At 57.9% G+C, this 17,337-nt stretch overlaps 7 protein-coding genes across 7 annotated transcripts; 3 read left to right on the forward strand and 4 right to left on the reverse strand.

Annotated features, from left to right (window-relative positions):
- Positions 1-1,785: 1,785 nt before the first annotated feature.
- BKCO1_1400064 (alkanesulfonate monooxygenase) lies at positions 1,786-4,587 on the reverse strand (the record flags this gene model as incomplete). Its single annotated transcript, XM_020271142.1, has 3 exons — positions 1,786-2,883; positions 2,944-3,617; positions 3,675-4,587. The coding sequence occupies 3 exons, from the start codon at positions 4,585-4,587 to the stop codon at positions 1,786-1,788; spliced, it is 2,685 nt and encodes an 894-aa protein (XP_020132288.1).
- A 2,395-nt stretch (positions 4,588-6,982) lies between these two features.
- BKCO1_1400065 (uncharacterized protein) lies at positions 6,983-8,706 on the forward strand (the record flags this gene model as incomplete). The annotated part of the gene is made up of 5 exons (XM_020271143.1): positions 6,983-7,132; positions 7,190-7,297; positions 7,352-7,444; positions 7,499-7,779; positions 7,887-8,706. The coding sequence occupies 5 exons, from the start codon at positions 6,983-6,985 to the stop codon at positions 8,704-8,706; spliced, it is 1,452 nt and encodes a 483-aa protein (XP_020132289.1).
- Positions 8,707-9,236: 530 nt separating this feature from the next.
- On the reverse strand, positions 9,237-9,904 carry BKCO1_1400066 (uncharacterized protein; the record flags this gene model as incomplete). Its single annotated transcript, XM_020271144.1, has 3 exons — positions 9,237-9,535; positions 9,684-9,742; positions 9,858-9,904. 3 exons carry the CDS (start codon positions 9,902-9,904, stop codon positions 9,237-9,239), a joined length of 405 nt encoding a protein of 134 aa, XP_020132290.1.
- A 623-nt stretch (positions 9,905-10,527) lies between these two features.
- BKCO1_1400067 (small subunit ribosomal protein s10e) lies at positions 10,528-11,477 on the reverse strand (the record flags this gene model as incomplete). The annotated part of the gene is made up of 5 exons (XM_020271145.1): positions 10,528-10,807; positions 10,863-10,945; positions 11,138-11,186; positions 11,294-11,365; positions 11,449-11,477. 5 exons carry the CDS (start codon positions 11,475-11,477, stop codon positions 10,528-10,530), a joined length of 513 nt encoding a protein of 170 aa, XP_020132291.1.
- A 375-nt stretch (positions 11,478-11,852) lies between these two features.
- On the forward strand, positions 11,853-12,737 carry BKCO1_1400068 (telomere maintenance protein; the record flags this gene model as incomplete). The annotated part of the gene is made up of 1 exon (XM_020271146.1): positions 11,853-12,737. One exon carries the CDS (start codon positions 11,853-11,855, stop codon positions 12,735-12,737), a length of 885 nt encoding a protein of 294 aa, XP_020132284.1.
- A 153-nt stretch (positions 12,738-12,890) lies between these two features.
- Positions 12,891-14,635, reverse strand: BKCO1_1400069 (n-carbamoyl-l-amino acid hydrolase; the record flags this gene model as incomplete). The annotated part of the gene is made up of 4 exons (XM_020271147.1): positions 12,891-13,576; positions 13,638-13,939; positions 14,000-14,311; positions 14,451-14,635. The coding sequence occupies 4 exons, from the start codon at positions 14,633-14,635 to the stop codon at positions 12,891-12,893; spliced, it is 1,485 nt and encodes a 494-aa protein (XP_020132285.1).
- Positions 14,636-15,814: 1,179 nt separating this feature from the next.
- On the forward strand, positions 15,815-16,716 carry BKCO1_1400070 (uncharacterized protein; the record flags this gene model as incomplete). Its single annotated transcript, XM_020271149.1, has 3 exons — positions 15,815-16,259; positions 16,345-16,479; positions 16,574-16,716. The coding sequence occupies 3 exons, from the start codon at positions 15,815-15,817 to the stop codon at positions 16,714-16,716; spliced, it is 723 nt and encodes a 240-aa protein (XP_020132197.1).
- Between the last annotated feature and the right edge of the window lie 621 nt (positions 16,717-17,337).

Genomic DNA, 17,337 nt, shown 5'->3' on the forward strand with positions numbered 1-17,337 from the left:
TCGTTCTGATTGCACGACATGCTGCAGTCATTATTAGATATGAAGATTTGTCTTCAGGTGTGTGGTGCCACGCTCCATATCAACAAGTCATATCAGCCTCTCGTTCCGACGGCAGAAAGTTCACTCATCTTGTACAGTGTGGTATCATGTCTTCCCTCGTACATTTGCTCCTTTCTCATTGAGTGTGAAAATCTTCTGAAGCGCTGCATTTGCGGCTCATTGACCTTCGTAAACTCTCTGTAAGAAAAATACATAAATGCCACACATACAAACCGCCAAGTATACCGTAGATCGACCCAAAAAAAAAAAAAAAAGTCTCACGACCAGCCCCCCTTTCGGATCACCACACCCTCCCAGTCTTTCCAAGCCGTGAAAGGACCCCCGTCATCATCACCACCACCACCACCACCACAGCGACAGCGAAGCAGCCACGCTCGCCGCCTTCAAACCCAACCCAATCGACACCGGCACGAACCGAGTCGAGCCGAGCCAGCAAAAAAAAACTCTACCAAAGACAAAAACAGAACAAATGACCACGAACCATGGTTGATAAAGTGTCTGATGATAATCATCTTACTTTGCCCTTTTCCTTTTTATAGTATTAATAATCTGTCGCAAGTGAGTGCCGCAGAAAACAATCCGGATGTATGCAGGATCTCTTGATCTGCCTGCATGCAATCCCGGTCTTCGGGCTGAATCTTGCTTTGCTAATTGTCTGGCGGGGGATCAGACACACTAATGATGATTCACAGATCATGCAGGTTGATCCAGCAGCCACTGGGTCTTGTGATCGGCTGCAGGGAAAAGGCTGGATCCAGCGCGGAAGATATTGTGAAAGCAGCGCTTTAGAGTTTGGCCTTCAGTTGTTGCTTAAATGCTTGACGGGTGGCGGCGGCGGCGGCGGCGGCGGCGGTGGTGAACGTGACGTTGCCATGGACTATCTGGTTGTCGATGGGCGCGCTGATGCGGCGGCCGTTGAGGTGGATGAAGGGGTGGCGTGGGTTAATGGCGGTCCCGAGGTTTGGAGGACTCGTGATGATGGTGGGACGGGGGGTGTCGTCTCGGCGTCGGGCCCATTCTGTTGTACGTGCCATGTCTGTTTTTGGGCGCTGAGGAAGATGACGCACGATCAAGTAGGCTCGATGGGGGAGAGTGGAGAGATGACGAATTTTTGAGTCCGCAGTGCTGTTGGTGGGCGCTTTATAGTGATGCTGGAGAGATTATCCCGATCCCTTAAACGATTGCTTCCTGTGTCGAGACGCTCTGTTGCCTGAAAGATGGCGTTGTGGAGATACCGTTGGGGCTAGAGAGACGAAACCGTTTAGGCAACATTTGCTAGTGCTGCCTCTTCCGGTTAGTGTGGCTGATGGTGGTGCCCGCTAACGATCCACTCCTTCAACCTCATCTCCTCGCCTCCATAGACCGAATACTCGCAACATCTGATGTGGATCGTCGAGATCTCAGAGCACTTTGCTGCAAACATGTCGTGGCAAGATATCGATTTATACACTCCAATATTTCATATCAACAGAGCAGTAATAACGATACAAAAGAAGTAAGTGTCCTCCGGACGCTGCGGCATCTTAAGACCCAGCAGGAAGCAGCCAACACGTATCCGCTCCAAACACTTCCCCAGAGCCTGACAATGATTACAGTCTAATTTTCGTGCCTCTCCTCAAAACTTGCACACTGTTCCCCTTCCAGCGCCGACGGAAGCGCCGACGATTCTCCCCACATAACCTCCTCTTCTTTTTCCGCTCCACTCGCGCGTTTCCCGCATCACTCCTATTTCCTCTCCCTATACACATCCCCGGTCAACCGTATCTCGAACTCGCTATCCCTCCCCCTCCCCTGCTTCTCCAGCCTCCTCACCAACGGCAGCACCGTCTCGCCAAACGCCCTGATCTCCTCCTCGTAATGCAAAAACGCCGTCAGCAAGATATCCACGCCGATGCTCTTCAGCAGCAGGATGCGATCCGCGACCTGCTCCTTGGTGCCGATCAGCTTCGTCTTGAAGCCGTCGTTGTACTGCACGAGGTCCTCGAACGCCGAGTCGGCCCACATGCCGCGGCCCTCCCTGGAGCTGGCGCCCGCGTTGGCGACCTGCTGGCGGAAGCCCTCGACGGCGGCCGGGTCGGCCTTGCCCTGGATGTCGCGCAGGACGGCGACGGCCTCGGCCTCGGAGTCGCGGACGATGACGAAGCCGTTGACGGCGAAGCGGACGCGGGCCTCGCGGCCGTGGCGGCGCGCGCGCTCGCGCACGTCGGCGATCTGGGCGAGGAAGCCCTCGAGCGTGTTGCCGTTCATGAAGTAGACGTCGCTGACGGCGCCGGCGTTCTCGCGCGCGTCGGCGCTGTTGCCGCCCTGGAAGATCTCCGGGTGCGGGCGGCCCGGCAGCGCGACCGGCTTGGGCTTGAGCGGGTAGTCGTGGAAGCGGTAGAAGTCGCCCTTGTAGGTGAAGCTGTCGTGGGTCCAGATGCCGCGCAGGCACTCGATGAACTCGCGCGAGCGGCGGTAGCGCTCGGCGTGGTCGAGCCACCACTGGCCGATGGCGGTGAACTCGGCCTTGAACCAGCCCGACACGATGTTCACGGCGACGCGGCCGTCGGTGTAGTTGTCGAGCGAGGCGAGCTGCTTGGCCGCCACCGCGGGGTTCCACGGGCCGGGGAGGAGGGCGACGATGAGCTTCAGGCGCTCGGTGCTGTGCAGGAGCGCTTGCGAGAAGGTGACGGGCTCGTGCTGGTTCTCGGCGCCGTAGCCCGCCATGAAGCGGATCTGGCTGAGTGCGTACTCGAACCCCACCCGCTCCGCCGTCTGCGCGTACCGCCGGTTCGACTTGAGGTCCCAGTTGGTGCGCTGCGGGATCTTGGAGATGACGAGGCCCTGCCGGAACTGTTGAGCAACATGACGGGATGAGGAAAAGCACTAGAGGGGCAGACTTACCCCCGATACGTTGGGCACCCAGTAGGCGAACTGGATGCGGTTAGGGTCGGAATTGAGCTGGTCGGCGTAGGCAAGATCGTTTGACGGGAGGTCTGCGGGCGCGGTGGCAATGGCAGCGGGGATGCTCGGGCTGGGCGAGGCAGACTCGGTGATGGGCACGACGATGCGCTTGCCGCTGACGGCGCCGCTCCTCATCTTGTCGAGGGCGGCATTGATGCCGGCAAGGCCTCCGTCAGCCACCTCGATGTCTGGAAACTTCAGCGTTTTGGCGACCAGGAGCTCCTCGACCCAGGTCATGATGGCCTCGCCCACGGCGGGTGCGGCGTGGAAGATCTTGATGGGCACCGTGTGCTGCTGCACGTCGATGACCTTGGTCTTGGGGAGGCCGGTGAAGCCGAGCAGGTGGGCGCGCTTCTCGGCGGCCGAGGTATGCAGAACCTCCTGCAGGTGGGTGGCCGACTCGGTGCCGGCGACGTCGATGGCGAAGCGCAGCTGGTTGGCGGTGATGCTGCGGATCACGTCGAGGGCGCGCTGGTGGTCGAATCTGTCCACCAGCATGTCGGCCCCGAAGTCGATGAGGCGTTTTCCGTTCTTGGCCACATCGGCGACGGCGATGACGCGGAGGCCTGCGAGCTTGGCGAGCTGGAGGGCAAATATGCCAGTGGTCGAGGAGCCTGGACACGGTCAGCACATGGAAAGCGAAAGCACGCGGTGAAGCCAGTGGAACCCACCTCCCCAGATGACAATCCAGTCGCCGCGGGTGGGCCGCTCATCGTAAGGGATGCCCTCAAAAACCTCGGCGTGCACGTCGTCGGGAAAGTGGCTGCGATGGACGGAGCGCACGAGTTGGTACAGGTCGGGGCCGAGCGGGGCGTCCCGGGCCAGAGAGCTGAAGTCGAGGCCCAGAGAGGTGCCGAGGCCAATGGCGGCAGCGACGAAGGCGACGCCAATTGCAGCGCCCGTGTGCACCGGCACACCGTGGGGGATGCGGGCAACGTTGTAGTCGGTGGTCACAACGTACTCCTGGTAGGCAGCCTTGCGGACGTCGCGGTAGTCTGTCGAGGGCCCGAAGACGACGTCGCCGCTCTGCACCCGGCTCGGCTTGCGCGGGGCGCGGACCACCAGGCCGGCAAAGTCTCTGCCGTTGACCCACGGGTATGACGGCTGTCCAAAGTTGTAGTCCGGGCCCTTCCAGTCGACGGGGTTCAGGCCAATGGCGAGCACTTGGATGAGGATCTCGTCGTCGCTCTTGAGCGACGGGATGTCCTTGGCCTTCTCGAGCGAGTATTTCTGGCGCGGCCCGTGGAGCAGCAGAACGTCCTGCTGGGGGCTGCCCAGCTTGAGGAAGGCGTCGTCGGACGTGTATTGGGTGGTGCCATTGACGCCATTGACGCCGTTGGTGCCATTGGTGCCGGTGGACGGGCTCTCCCAGTGCGGACGGACATGGGCGTGTGTGTGCGAGTCGTGCGAGGCACTCGGCGGGGCTGCGCGCAACGAGGCGAAGGGGGCGGAAGAGACGGGCGGGCGGTAGGGGAGGGTGTGGGTGTGGCCATGGCCATTGACCGGCTCAGGCTCCCTCTGGCGGCCACAAGAGGGGTCGTGGCGAAGAGACAGGAACGGGCCGCTGGCAAGTGAAGTGGGCATTCTGACGGCGGGGAGGTGGGGATCAGACAGGCAGCGAGGGGAGCGAGGGCTTTGTGCAGCTTAAGAGCGGATTGCACAAGCAACACGACGCATGGCGTAAATGATGCGGATCAGCAGTAGCTGAAGGAGCAGCGGCAGAGAAACGCCAATCGGATGGCGTGCTCCCGGCCATCGTGTTGCAGATGCTCGGCCATTATTGTCTTATAGCTAGACAAAGTCATCAGCAGCTAGTAGACGAACAGTACGTAGTAGCAAGATGGAGGCTTGTTCCCGCCTGTGACGGTGCTGGATTCGACGGGTGCGATGGGTGGAAATGCTTGGCAGCGATGAGCTGGACAGACGACTGGCTGGCGAGTGTGTCATCGAGCATGGGTGGGGAAAGCTACAGGTGGACAGCTCATCGTCGGCGTGGATGTCGTGATGGAGATCGTTGCGGGGTTCGTTCGCCAGAGACCCGACGATGACTCAGCCGGCGCCAGCCCGGTCCTCCCTCAACCAACTCCATCTCTCCATCTCTCCATCTCTCTGCTGTTTGAGCCGCTGCCGCACCACGTTTCGCCCTCAGCTTCTCGCCGCCACCCTGCAGTCTTTGCTCTGGTCCAGCCCGGCCCGCCCCACGCTCCCACGTGCAGAGGATGAAATGAAACCTGGCTGTTGGGGTTTTCCTGCTGGCTCTCGCTGCTGAAGCTGTTACGTCAATGCAACGCGCACATATACATATCGTCAGGCCCAGCATTGTTGTCCCTCCTGTGCCTGAGCCAGCCAACTTATATTTTGTGTTTTGTCTTTTTTTTTTTTTCGCCGGTCGCACGCCGACGTTTAAACACTTACGCCTCTTGCGCTTCTGCTGACGACGACTCGGATCGACGCAGGGTTCCATGAAACATGTTGCTGACTTCTTTGCTTCCGTGCCTTTTGCTACAGGCCTCGCCCGGCTCCGACTGGCTGTGTCAGATTGGACACGCACTGCCATGCCCTGAGTCCCCTAATATGCAGTCTCTCCAAGTCGACGAGAAACTCATGTCTGTCAACGTCGCCCTGATCCACATCAAATTTCTACTCTTGCGGCGCCTCAGTTATTTATTCAGGGAGAGAAAAGGAAACCAGTGTTCCAGGACACCTCCACCCTCGCCGTCAGAGATCTCCCGCGTGGAAACTCCCCTTCGGCTGATGTTCCGGTCGGGAACGTGTGGATCAAACTCCCCGCTTCCAGGCTGCTGATTACCCACTGTTGCCTTGACTGGCCAATCACGCCCCACGTCACGCGCCTATCTGCTTATTACTCCAAGCCTCGTCCCCGAATCGCCATTCCTTAGCCGGCATCGCATAGCGGGAGCCGAGTCCGCGTCAGCAGAATGTCCACCTTTGGCAGAACACCCTTTTCCATGTCTCAGATCTGCAGCCTCCGGAAACTATCCCCTGAATCTCGGGCGCCAGACAATAATCTAGAAGCTCTCTCGTGATGAGCATCCTTTGGAACCTTCTTCCGCCGCCTCAAGCTTAATTCTAAGCACTGGATCCGTCTCGTGACCCATCACTCCTAGCTTCCCTCCGAGCTCCGGCCCTCTTGACGTTTGCATTCAACATGTATGAAAACGGACCCGCCGAGACCTTCGCACGGGAAGACTAAGCTAGAGCCGATATCCCTAGTTGCATCTTGCAGGAATACTACACTAGCTAGGAATCTGACTCGCTCGCTACATCGCACTGAAGCTCTTCCTTGCAGCAGTGTGATATGCCTACCTGCAAGTCATACCGCTTCCCCCATGTATGCTGCTCTACATACAATGTAGAATCTCGCTTGGGTGATTGCTGCGGGCACAAAGATCTTCGCGTGCGGCACATCCTCCACGCACCGCAATACCGCATCCGATCCCATCTGCCCACTTTTCTTCCCGCCGCCTGGCCCTACCACTGCGAGTGAAACAAACGGTCCTGCTTCCCGTCACCCGGGAGGAGCTCGAGCTCCCGGCCGTACGGTTGTCCCTCAGATTCCTGTTCGGACCTCTCCCTGCTTCCGTACCTCGCGCTCCAACTGCTAATTCGCCAACAAATTGCCAGTGTTGCCATTGGCCCTTCGTCTCGCCAACCCCTCCATACCTGGTGCCGAGGTGGCGGCTTTTAATATAGGGGTTGGCGAGCTTTCCTCGTACGGAGCCGATGCCGCCTTGCATACGTCTTTTGCTCCATTATTATTGGCGGGCAGCCGGCGCCCTCGACCTAGTTTTCTCACTTCTCCGCATCCGACCTGTCTATTTTTTCCATCCACGAGGCGGGACCCTCGCAAACATAGCCGGCACACTAGATTTCCTTTTCCTTGCCGCTCTTTTCGATGATCACCTCAGTCAACACCCATTCCTTCAACATCGTGATCCGCCCGGTCTGGTAGCGCGCCATGGGCATCCAAACGCACGTGGAGGACCTCGAACCGGTCAGCTGGGCCTTGATGGCCCTCGCCATTCTCTTGGTCATCGTCAGGTTGACGATCCGCTACACTGCCACACGCGAACTTCGTACTGAGGATATCATGGTCGGCGCTGCTATGGTCAGTATCTATATTCATCCGGAATGAAGCCCTTCATTGCTCATGCTCTTTTCGCAGTTGATGGACATTGGAGCGACTGTAGCCTTGGCACTGGCCGTACAACTCGGTGGACTTGGGAAGCACCGAGCCACCTTGACACAGCAGCAAAACGACGCTAGAACAAAGGTACTTACATCCAGATACGGGAAGGGGGAGGATGGAAATGACGAACACACCTAGGCCAATTACGCCCAACACCTCCTCTACATCGCTGTCATTGCAACCGCCAAGATCTCCATGACCATCTTCTTCCGGCGGCTCGCTGTCAAGAAAGTGAGTCTCCCAATCCTACCTCGCCCGCTTTAAATAACCAACTCTCCCCCAAAGATCCACCACCGCATAACCTGGGCCCTCGCCGTCGTCATCGCCCTCTGGGCCATCAGCGCCGAGCTCGTCGTAGCCTTCCAATGCCCCATGCCGCATCCCTGGGACCCCACAGCGTATCCCGCGGGCTCCTGCCTGCCCGAGAAGATCTGGCTCTACGTGGTCGTCGTCGATTGCCTGACCGAAGCGCTGATCATGGCGCTGCCCTTTTGGATAATCTGGAACGTGCGGATCCCCCGGCGCAAGAAGTGGTTGATACAGACGCTGTTCGCGTTCCGCATCGTGTACGTCCGACCTGCACAATCAAAAACTCCAAAAAAGAGAAAGAGAGAGAGAGAGAGAGAAAATCAAGAACTAACCGTAACCCCACCCGGGCAACCCCCCACAACAGCGTCATCGCCGCCAGTATCACCCGCTACATCGCCTCCCAAGCGCGATCTACATCCCCTTCCTCCTCCACCACCACCTCCTCCACCACCACCACCGCAAGAGCAGCGGCGCCGCCGCCGGCAGCACAGCCCGCCGCCCCCGCCGCCGCCCCCTTCGACACCTCCTACGACCAGACCGGCTACTGGCTGTGGACCGACCTGCACAGCACCATCGCCATCATCGCCGCCTGCATCCCCGCCCTCAAGCCCTTCCTCGAGTGGTCCGCCGGGCGCATCGCGGGCACCATGGCGGCTTCGTCGTCGGCGTCGGCGTCGGCAGCGGCGGCGTCGTCGTCGTTGTCCGGTGGCGGCCGGGCCGGAGGCGGCGGTTCCGGCTACTCCGCTTCGAGGTACGGCGGGTTTCGACGGTCCAAGTCGAAGACGAGGGGGTATGGGTGCGGTGGGGATGCGGGGCGCGATGGTTATGAGGGTGATGATGATGGGGGGAAGGTGTATCGGATGAGAGCGTTCTCGGTGGGAGGGGGAGGAGGGGGAAGAGGAGGGAAAGTTGGGAGGAAGGAGACGAAGGGGTACCATGATGGTGTTGACAGCATGGACAGGGTCGTGGTGGTGCAGGGTGGTGGTGATGATTATCATATGAGGAGGGAATGCAGCTGTGAGAGCGTGGCGGAGACGGAGGCGAGCGAGGCGGGCATCATTGCCGGTGCCGAACGCAAGGCGAAGTGGGAAGCGACGAGCTCCGATGGTTGCCCTCACATGTCGCCGACGAGGACGGCGGCAGATTATGACGTGGGTGGGGAAAGGGGGTTGCATGCTTTGTAGCTGTTGGCATAGCTTGCTCGGGGGAGGGAAAGAAGTACGTAGATTATCTTTTCCTTTTCTTTTCTTTCCTCGTATGTTATGTGATGAATGAAATGTTGAGATCACTTTATTATCTTCTCTAAATACGCTATGCTGGTGTTATACCGTGCTCAATAAGCATATATAGTAAGCGACAAGTATCAAAGCAACATGCACTCGTATGCTTTGATTTTTTTTTATAAAAAAAAATTCAAAATCGAATCGAGCAGAGAAAGGCTACAAGTAATTCCAAACCACTTAATAGATTTGAGCCACCCTTTTCACAACATCTCCCACAATCTTATAGCATCCTGCTCAGCATGTGCAGATTAGCCACCGCTCATCCATCAAGCGACATGCATACTCCGTCTCCCACATGCCACTCCCCCACCACCCAGCAAGCAAACACTCGCAACATTCACAGCACTCACAGCACTCAAACACACTTTCTCTCAATCAAGAAATCATTAAAACACAATCATACACACTACATCACAACCGACCAAAACCACCTACGCCCCAACCCCCTTATCCATATCCCCACTCCCACCATACCCCTGCGCCCTCCTCCGCCGCGCCTCGTCCGCGGCATCCCCATCCCCGCCCTCGACCAGGGCCTCGGTGCCGCCGAAGCCGCCCTCGTGCACAGCGCGCCCCGCGCCCGCCGCCGCCGGCTCCGTGTATCCCGACACGCCGCCTTCTTCGGACATGGCCTGGCCGAAGCGGATCTTCTCGGCGGGGGAGACGTGCGTGTTGCTGCCACCGCCTGTGCCGGCGTCGTCGGCTGTCTTGTTGGTGGGTGGTGCGGCGTCTGTGGTTTGTGGTGGTGGTTCAGTTAGTGTCTCTGATGTTGATGCTGATGCTGCTGCTGCTGCTTGTGAGGAGGGGATGGGTGGGGAGGGGAAGGTTGCAATTGGGTTGGGCTGGCTGGCTGGCTGGTTGGTTGGTTGGTCACGTACGGCCTAGTTGTCCGGGTTCTTTGGCGGTAGGGTTGGTGACTGTCTTGATGGACTCGTACCTATCAATTTGGAATGAATGTGTCAGCGAACAGCTCGGGCAGTGGAGCAGGTGATGTGATGGGTCATGTGGTGAGGAACGGGCAAGCAACCGCTGTGAATGGAGGGAAAGCATACTGCGTGTTGCGTCCACCGGGCTCAGTGTCCATGAGGTTGGAAGACATTATTGATGTTCAGGAGATTTGGAAATTGGGATATTCTGCGAAAAAGGCTTGGAGTGGAATCGAATGTGGCGAGGGAGGCAGCAGTCGGACTTTAAGCAGTGCGGGATGTGGAGGGTAGAAGTGTTGAGAGCAGCGGCAGCTCCCCTCCATAGCTATGACGTAGGCTGCCGGGCCCACCTCGATCCTCCGCATCATGCATTCCCAAATCAGCAAGAGTGCATGCCATTCACGTCGGTCGCAGCCAGGACAAGCAACAGTTTCTAGGACATCGACCTGCATTTCGCTATTCCACACAATGCGTGGTCTCGTGAAATTTTGCGGTGTCATCCGCCCCCTTCGACCTATGCGACCCCGGCAATTTCTGTCACTCGATCGAACACGCTACCGTCCGACCCTACCCATTCCATTTTGATATTTTGTCATGCGAAAGAAAATAACACAACCCGACTAAAACATCCCAAGCCTTTCAACCCGAGACGCCCACCGAGAAAGGACCTTTTTTCCGACCAGGGCGCGCGCAAAACCAGAATGCCCGCCGCCATTTCATCAGCGGCCGAGCAATTCGCCGTGCTCGTGGTCGTCTCAAAAGCGTCGTCCGAGTAGGAACCGCAACCGCGTCCCGCTTACTGGGGAGCGTTGCCAGCGGCGGGGGCACGGCCACGGCCGAAACCACCACGGAACTGGGGCTGGAACTCGCCGGGGGCACCGCCCTCCTTCTCGCCGGCGTCACGGCGGCGGTAGGTGTCACGGTCGCCACGGGGGGCACCGCGGCCACCACCACGGCGCTCGCCGTCGAGCATGCCGCGCGGGGGAGCGTGCGAGCGCTGCTGCTTGATGTGGGTCTGGGGAACGATCTCGGCCGGGAGGTGGAGCCACTCGCGGAGGTAGTCAAGACCCTCGGGGCTGCATGTATGTTAGCAAAGAGTTCGGCTTGATGTGAGAGATTGTGGCGACTAACGTGAGGGTGTAGTAGTAGTACTGCCACGAGAACTGGGTCTTCAGGTAGCCGCGCGAGGTGAGGGACTGGCAAGCCTTGATGACCTATTTGCAAATGATTAGCTTAAGTCCCTGTAATTACAGCTCTTGTCTCCATCGCTTCGCATCGTGCCCGTCGTGCAGATTGGGATCGTGGATTCAGGAGAGAAATTGTTGTGTAGGCGAATGCCCGATTCGCTTTCGAGATTCAGACGGGGGGTGCGAGCTTCTGAGACTGATGATATGGGCAATACGCACATAGAGGTTCTTGGTGTCAATGTCCTGGTGCTTGGGAAGGTTGAAGTCCCTGTGGCGAGCAGGTTAGTCTCCGAATAGCGGTGATAGCCCCAAAATATCGCGAACTCGAATCCCACTACATCCATTGCTTCCTATCTCCACGGGGATAATACTGACTTCTTGGCGACGAGAACACCCTCACGGAAGATGTACTCGTGGATCTTCTTGCGGTCGGCCTTGGGGATGAGCCTATTGGAATTTTCGATCAGCCCCAGTTCGTCCAACAGCGGTGCGTGGTAGCGCAGCGCGCATCCGTCCCCTTCTCGCAGCACAGCATCGCAGGTATGGGAATCGCGTACATGATGGGCGACTGTGGTGATTAGTCCGGAGGGTGTGTTTTGGCGGGTGGGCTGGCTCGTCGTCGTCGGTCGGAGTTCCTTGGTCGTTTTCCAACAGCCGATTATGGATGTGCGCGGAGCTCTCGGTTAACCCGTCCCCGACCAGCGCCAAGACTTCCATTGACCTGGCCCCCGCCGGCCGGCCGCAAGGGCAACGCCAAACGCCGCCGCCGGTTTCGAAGTCGTCCAACATCACATCCACACTCACAACGGTCGGCTAGTCCCCATAGCTGGGCACAACCTCCAAGCCGCGCTGCACACGCGTACCACCTGTACACGGCCTTCCTTCATTACCTCGATCGATAAACCTTTGCGCCACCTCCACACTCGCATCCACCATGGCGCCATCAACCATCAACGTTCTCCTCACTTCCTTCCCGGGCCTGGGTCTGCCGAAAACCCTCTCGCTCCCTCTCCCGGCCGCATCCACCATCGCCGACTTCCACGCGGCGCTGTCCCAGCGCATCCCGGCCCTCGACAACCGGCTGATCCTGACGACCAACTCCAACAAACTTCTGCCATCCGACTCGGCCACCCCGCTGTCGTCGCTGCTTTCCTCTCCCTCCGCCGCCGAGCAAGATGCCCCGGCCTTCCTCCCCTTGCGCCTGACCACGCCCCTCTGTGGCGGCAAGGGCGGCTTCGGCTCGCAGCTGCGCGCGGCGGGCGGGCGCATGCGCAAGAAGCGCGGCGCGGGCGAGAACAACGGCTCGTCGCGCAACCTGGACGGGCGGCGGCTGCGCACCGTCACCGAGGCCAAGGCGCTGGCCGAGTACCTGGCTATCAAGCCCGAGATGGACCAGAAGCAGAAGGAGGAGCGCCGCGAGCGCTGGCAGGAGATCGTCGAGATGGCCGAGCGCAAGGAGGAGGAGATCCTGAAGGGCGGCAAGGGGAGGCTGAATGGCGAGTGGGTCGAGGCGAAGGAGGAGGCCGAGGAGCGGACCCGCTTGGCCGTGCTGGAGGCGATGAAGAAGGGGGACATCAAGGATGTCTTGGGCAAGGAGAGCGACAGCTCGGCGAGCCCGTCTGAGGGAAGTGAAGGGAGCGAGAGTGAGGATGAGATCAAAGCCAGCGCGTCGAAGGCTGGTGCATCGAAACCTGCTACTCCAGCGAGCAGGACGTTCTTCGGCTGGGATGAGGATGAGGATGAGGATATGAGCGATGACGATGAGGACGAGGAGCCGGAGGAGGCTGAAGTCGAGGGCAAGGGCAAGGCAAAGGCCTGAAGGATTTGACAGCACAAGATTGGTGTTTTTGGCGCATAACTGAGGGCAGGGATATCGGCGTTCTGGCACACGAAACTCGATTATACCCGGATTAAAAATAATTCATCACTACTCGTAACAATTTCCTGGCTCCGCGAAGGTTCACCGTGTCTCTCAAGCCCTCCTCTCCTCCTGCGCCCACGTCACCCTCCTGTCCGCCCTCATGCGATCGAACGCCAACACGCTGCCCAAAAGCACCTGCGCTCCGGCCGCACAATCCTCAGGCGCGCAGTACTCGCTCGGATTGTGGCTCACGCCGTCCCTGCACGGCACGAAGATCATGGCCGTGGGGCACCTGCGCGACGCGTACACGCTGTCATGCCCCGCGCCGCTCGTCAGATCCCTGGTCAAGCCGCGGGTGCCGTCGTACCAGGCGCTCGCCCTGCGCACGCACGCCACGGCGTCGTCGTGGAAGACGGCGGCCGGGCTGACGCTGTCCGTCGTCCACTCGAGCTCGCACGGCACGCCCTTGGTGCAGCCCGCCGACACGTCGGTCCCCGCGCCGCCGAGCAGCGACGAGCTGCCCGGCGCGGCGTCGCCCCGCGCGATGGCGGCGAAGTCGGTGCGCAGCGCGTCCTCGAGCGCGTCCAGCACCGCGTCGGACGGGGAGCGGATGTCGAGGCTGAAGCGCACGTGGCCCGGGACCGTGTTCGTGCTGCCCGGCGTGAGCGTCAGGATGCCGGTGCTGGCGAGGGCGGAGGGGTGGGCGGTTGCGAGGCGGTGCGAGTGCAGGATCAGCTTAGAGGCGGTAAGGAGGGCGTCGGAGCGCGTGTGGAAGGGGGTGGTGCCGGTGTGGCAGTCTGGGTGTGGCAATGGTCAGTCTGGTGGGAGGCCCCGAGTGCTGGTGGATGTTTTATTTACCTCGTCCTTTCACGTCGATGGTGAACCAACGGTAGGCTTGCACGCCTTGCACGACGCCGATCTTCTTCTGTTCGGTCTCGAGAATTGGTCCCTGCTCGATGTGCAGCTCGAAATGGGCGCCCATGGGCATAGCACTGTGGCTGGCGGGAGTCGTTCCCAGGTAACCGATTCGCTCCAGCTCGGAGTTCATAGTAGCTGCACCACCGCCCACCTCGCGGAGGTTGTGGGCGCGGTCAAGAGGGATATCGCCGGACCAGACGCCTGATGCAACCATGGAAATGGGGAAACGGGCGCCCTCTTCGCTGTTTGTGATGTCAGGGTGGCGCTATGTTTTCGCAGGGAGGCGTGTTATCGGCACATACTTCGTCCAGTTTACTACTCCAACGGGGAACTCTGTCTCGACCCAGTTTTCACTAAGGACTTTGAGCATCTCAACGCCAGCAGTGACACCGAGAATTCCATCATAACGGCCACCGCTCGGCTGCGTGTCGAGGTGGGAACCGGCGAAAGTAGCGGGGCCTTGCCGTAGGCCAGGACGGACTGCGAAGATATTTCCCATGGCATCGACGGTGGTGTGGCATCCGAGCGCTTGAGTAGTCGCTACGAACCAGTCTCGGGCTTCCTTGTCGGCATCGGAAAGAGTAAGACGGGACATGCCTGTCTCGGTTGAAGCGCTACATCGGTTGTCAATACAATACAGAAATTTATGAGATTGAAAACTGATGTTGGTATCTTCCAAGGCGATAATTGTGACGTTGAGTGCAGCCATTAAAACAGCGAGGAAAGCAGAAATGAACCGAAACTCTAACTTACGTTCCCCACCGCTCTCCCGTTCCCCAAGAACACGTGTAATGGATGTCTTCCATGAGTCTGCTTTGGTTGACTTTCAGACTCGCGAGATCTGCTTCTGTCATCTCCATCGTGTGTAATCCCCTGCGTTCCGAGGCGCTGAAGCACCGGACGCTCTCAGCGCGTAATGTCGGTTTGAGCGACGCCATAGGACGCGCGCATTGCCGGAACGCTCTGCATCCTGCGGTCTGCCGCCGCACACCAGCTGCGATGATTCTTCCTGCTGTAATTGCCATCACTAAATGAGATGTCCGGTGCTAGGTTGAGTTTGCGGAGTTGGATTGAGGGGATGGTCCAGTCTTAAGAGCGCATGGCATGCAGGTGGAGTGAGATGTCGTCGAGACAAAGGTAGGGTGATCCGACCACTGTGCTTGGCTGTCGCGGAGATAAGACCAAGCAGGCGCCACCCATGGGGTTGGCGTCGTGGAACGTGGGGGTGAGAAGCCGTGCCGTCTTCCCCGATTCGGCCATCAGCTGACTGTGCGACCGCCGACGTCACCTCACGAGGTATTCATTGCTCTGAAAGAATTGCGTATGGGCAGAAAAACCGAAAAAAAAATAGATGGCGATAATTGTTAAAGTTTTATACCATGATGTAAAGCTTAAAATGACGACCCGGCCCTGTTCTCGTGGTTTGTCTACATCATATCATGCTTAATATTATTCTTTGCGCGAGCAAGTAGAGAATTAGCTTAAAAAGTATGAGATTCATTTGTTAATTGCTGCGCAAAGCGATTTTTATATCACGGTACGTGTAGGCATCTCTTAGCTTAACAAGAGAACTGCTTCAACCTTCCCTCGCCCTGCAACTAGCAGTTTCTTAACAAAAAGTCCTGTTTGGTCGGATGTTAGAGTTAAAAAAAAAATCACCTTGGGGATGTCAGAACAAGAATGTCACTAGGGGAGCTTCGTGAACGCAATTCTCGAATTTCGAAGCACAGCATATGTAAAAGTACTGGAGGATGCATTGATACGTAAGACAAACGTCTCCTAATCATTGCCATTAGTTGGTATTGATGTGTCATTCACATTAGGATTAAACCCGGCTGACTTGCGCAAAACGAAGTGTTTGCTGTATATCATAGAAGCAAGCGTTCCAATACAACGTTTGGCATCGAGAAACTAACTGAAAGCTTGCGAGGGCGATCGCATGATACAAGATGAAAAAAAAAAAATTCGTGATTGCGCAGCCTACAGTGATGAAAATGTCACTTGCCGGCGGAAGCACAAATAATCGAAGTGAAACAGTATGCCACGCATAGGCGATCGCGCCCACGAGGAAGTCTCTTTAGAACACTCACCCATATGATATATCGCCGCGCCGTAGCATGGGCATGGGAGAAATCTCACCTTCACAGGTGAACACGGTGTCACTTGCACTCAGTGTACGCAGTATTCCACCCCCTCCACCGGTAGAGCATCAAGCCATATATCCAACGCCACAGGATGGCATCTTGTCCAATGGTGTTGTTCACTTGCATGAAAACGTAAAGGGTGAGGAGAATAAGGAAATTGAAGGCAGTTTGCGCAGCATGCACAGCACGCGCCGCAGCCACGCCTTACCTTTCACCGCCCAGCGATCCACACGTAGCCCGTTTGCCGCTATCCCGGCAGACGACCCTCGCCGGAGCGCCGAACCTCACCCAGAAGAAAGCTTCTACGCCCACTACTACAGAGTCCTCTTCTTCACATCCCACCCCCCACCTTTCCTCCTCACCACCAACACCACCGCGATGGACGCACAGCGCACCACCGAGCCCACGCCCGCCTCGGGTGAGCATACCTGTAGCTACCCCTGTTCCACTCCACAGATCCGTCAGATCGACACTCGAAGCTAAATTGATCTTGGCATGGCCAGCCGAGCAACAGCAAAGCCGCCGCGGACCTCCTGTCCGCCGCCCAAGCAACCCGCCTGCGCCCCGCATCGCCCCACAGATTCCTCCAGGCGGCTCACACCCGTCACCTGCCCAGCTGCAGGCCAACAACTTTGACAGTAAGTCTCCCTCGTTTTTCACTTGCGGGCTTGCCCCAAGTATCATATGGCCAGAGAGTAAAGCGGCGCATGCTTATCCTAACTCAGACCCAAGGCAGCAAGCGTACGCTCGACAGCGAGAGGACGAAGGCGATCTGGCGCAAGGTTAAGGCGACCGCTAAGAAGTGGTGGAGCAGGAGCAAGCAACGCAAGATGACAGGCGCGGGTGAGGCGGAGCATGACGGCGGCATCTCATGAACGCTGGTAGTTGATCGGGTGAGGTGAGCTTCGGGGGATGCGCTTCACTTCACTTCGAAGCGGATGGGTTCACTCCATGGACTATCGAGAGCACAGAGGTCCAAAAGGGTAGAGGAGTCTTAGTTCACTGTCTTTTCGCCAAGGGGTCGGCCTAGTCCTACTCTTCGTATCATGTTTGCAATCGAAATGCTACCCTAGACTTACCGTCTTTGTTGCTGGACATTTGCGCGTGCACATTGGCGTAACGCTATGCCGAACCTATGGAATGAAGGCACCGGCTTCTGCCGAATGGGATGGCGGAGTACCTAAGGGTTTGATGTGAAGCAAAGTCGGCCGGCTTCAAGAGAAGGCTATAAATCCAGTCAAACAAAGGATTGCTTCGACCAAGGAAACACAAAAGGGCTCATCCGACTCACTTTTGGAAGGCCTCCAACGCATGTGAGTAAAATGAACGTATCAGATAGCTCTCGATATCGGGATACAAGTTGGGGATGTGAGCGGAGCATAGGACATTCGGTCTGCATGATACTTTAGCATAGCCGTAGCATACTGCAGGACCACAGATATCCCACGCTACGTAAATAGTCCAATGACGTTCACGTCTGTATCGCTGAAGGCTGA

Source organism: Diplodia corticola (genome assembly GCF_001883845.1).
Source record: "Diplodia corticola strain CBS 112549 chromosome Unknown scaffold14, whole genome shotgun sequence".
NCBI classification, from domain to species: Eukaryota; Fungi; Ascomycota; class Dothideomycetes; order Botryosphaeriales; family Botryosphaeriaceae; genus Diplodia; species Diplodia corticola.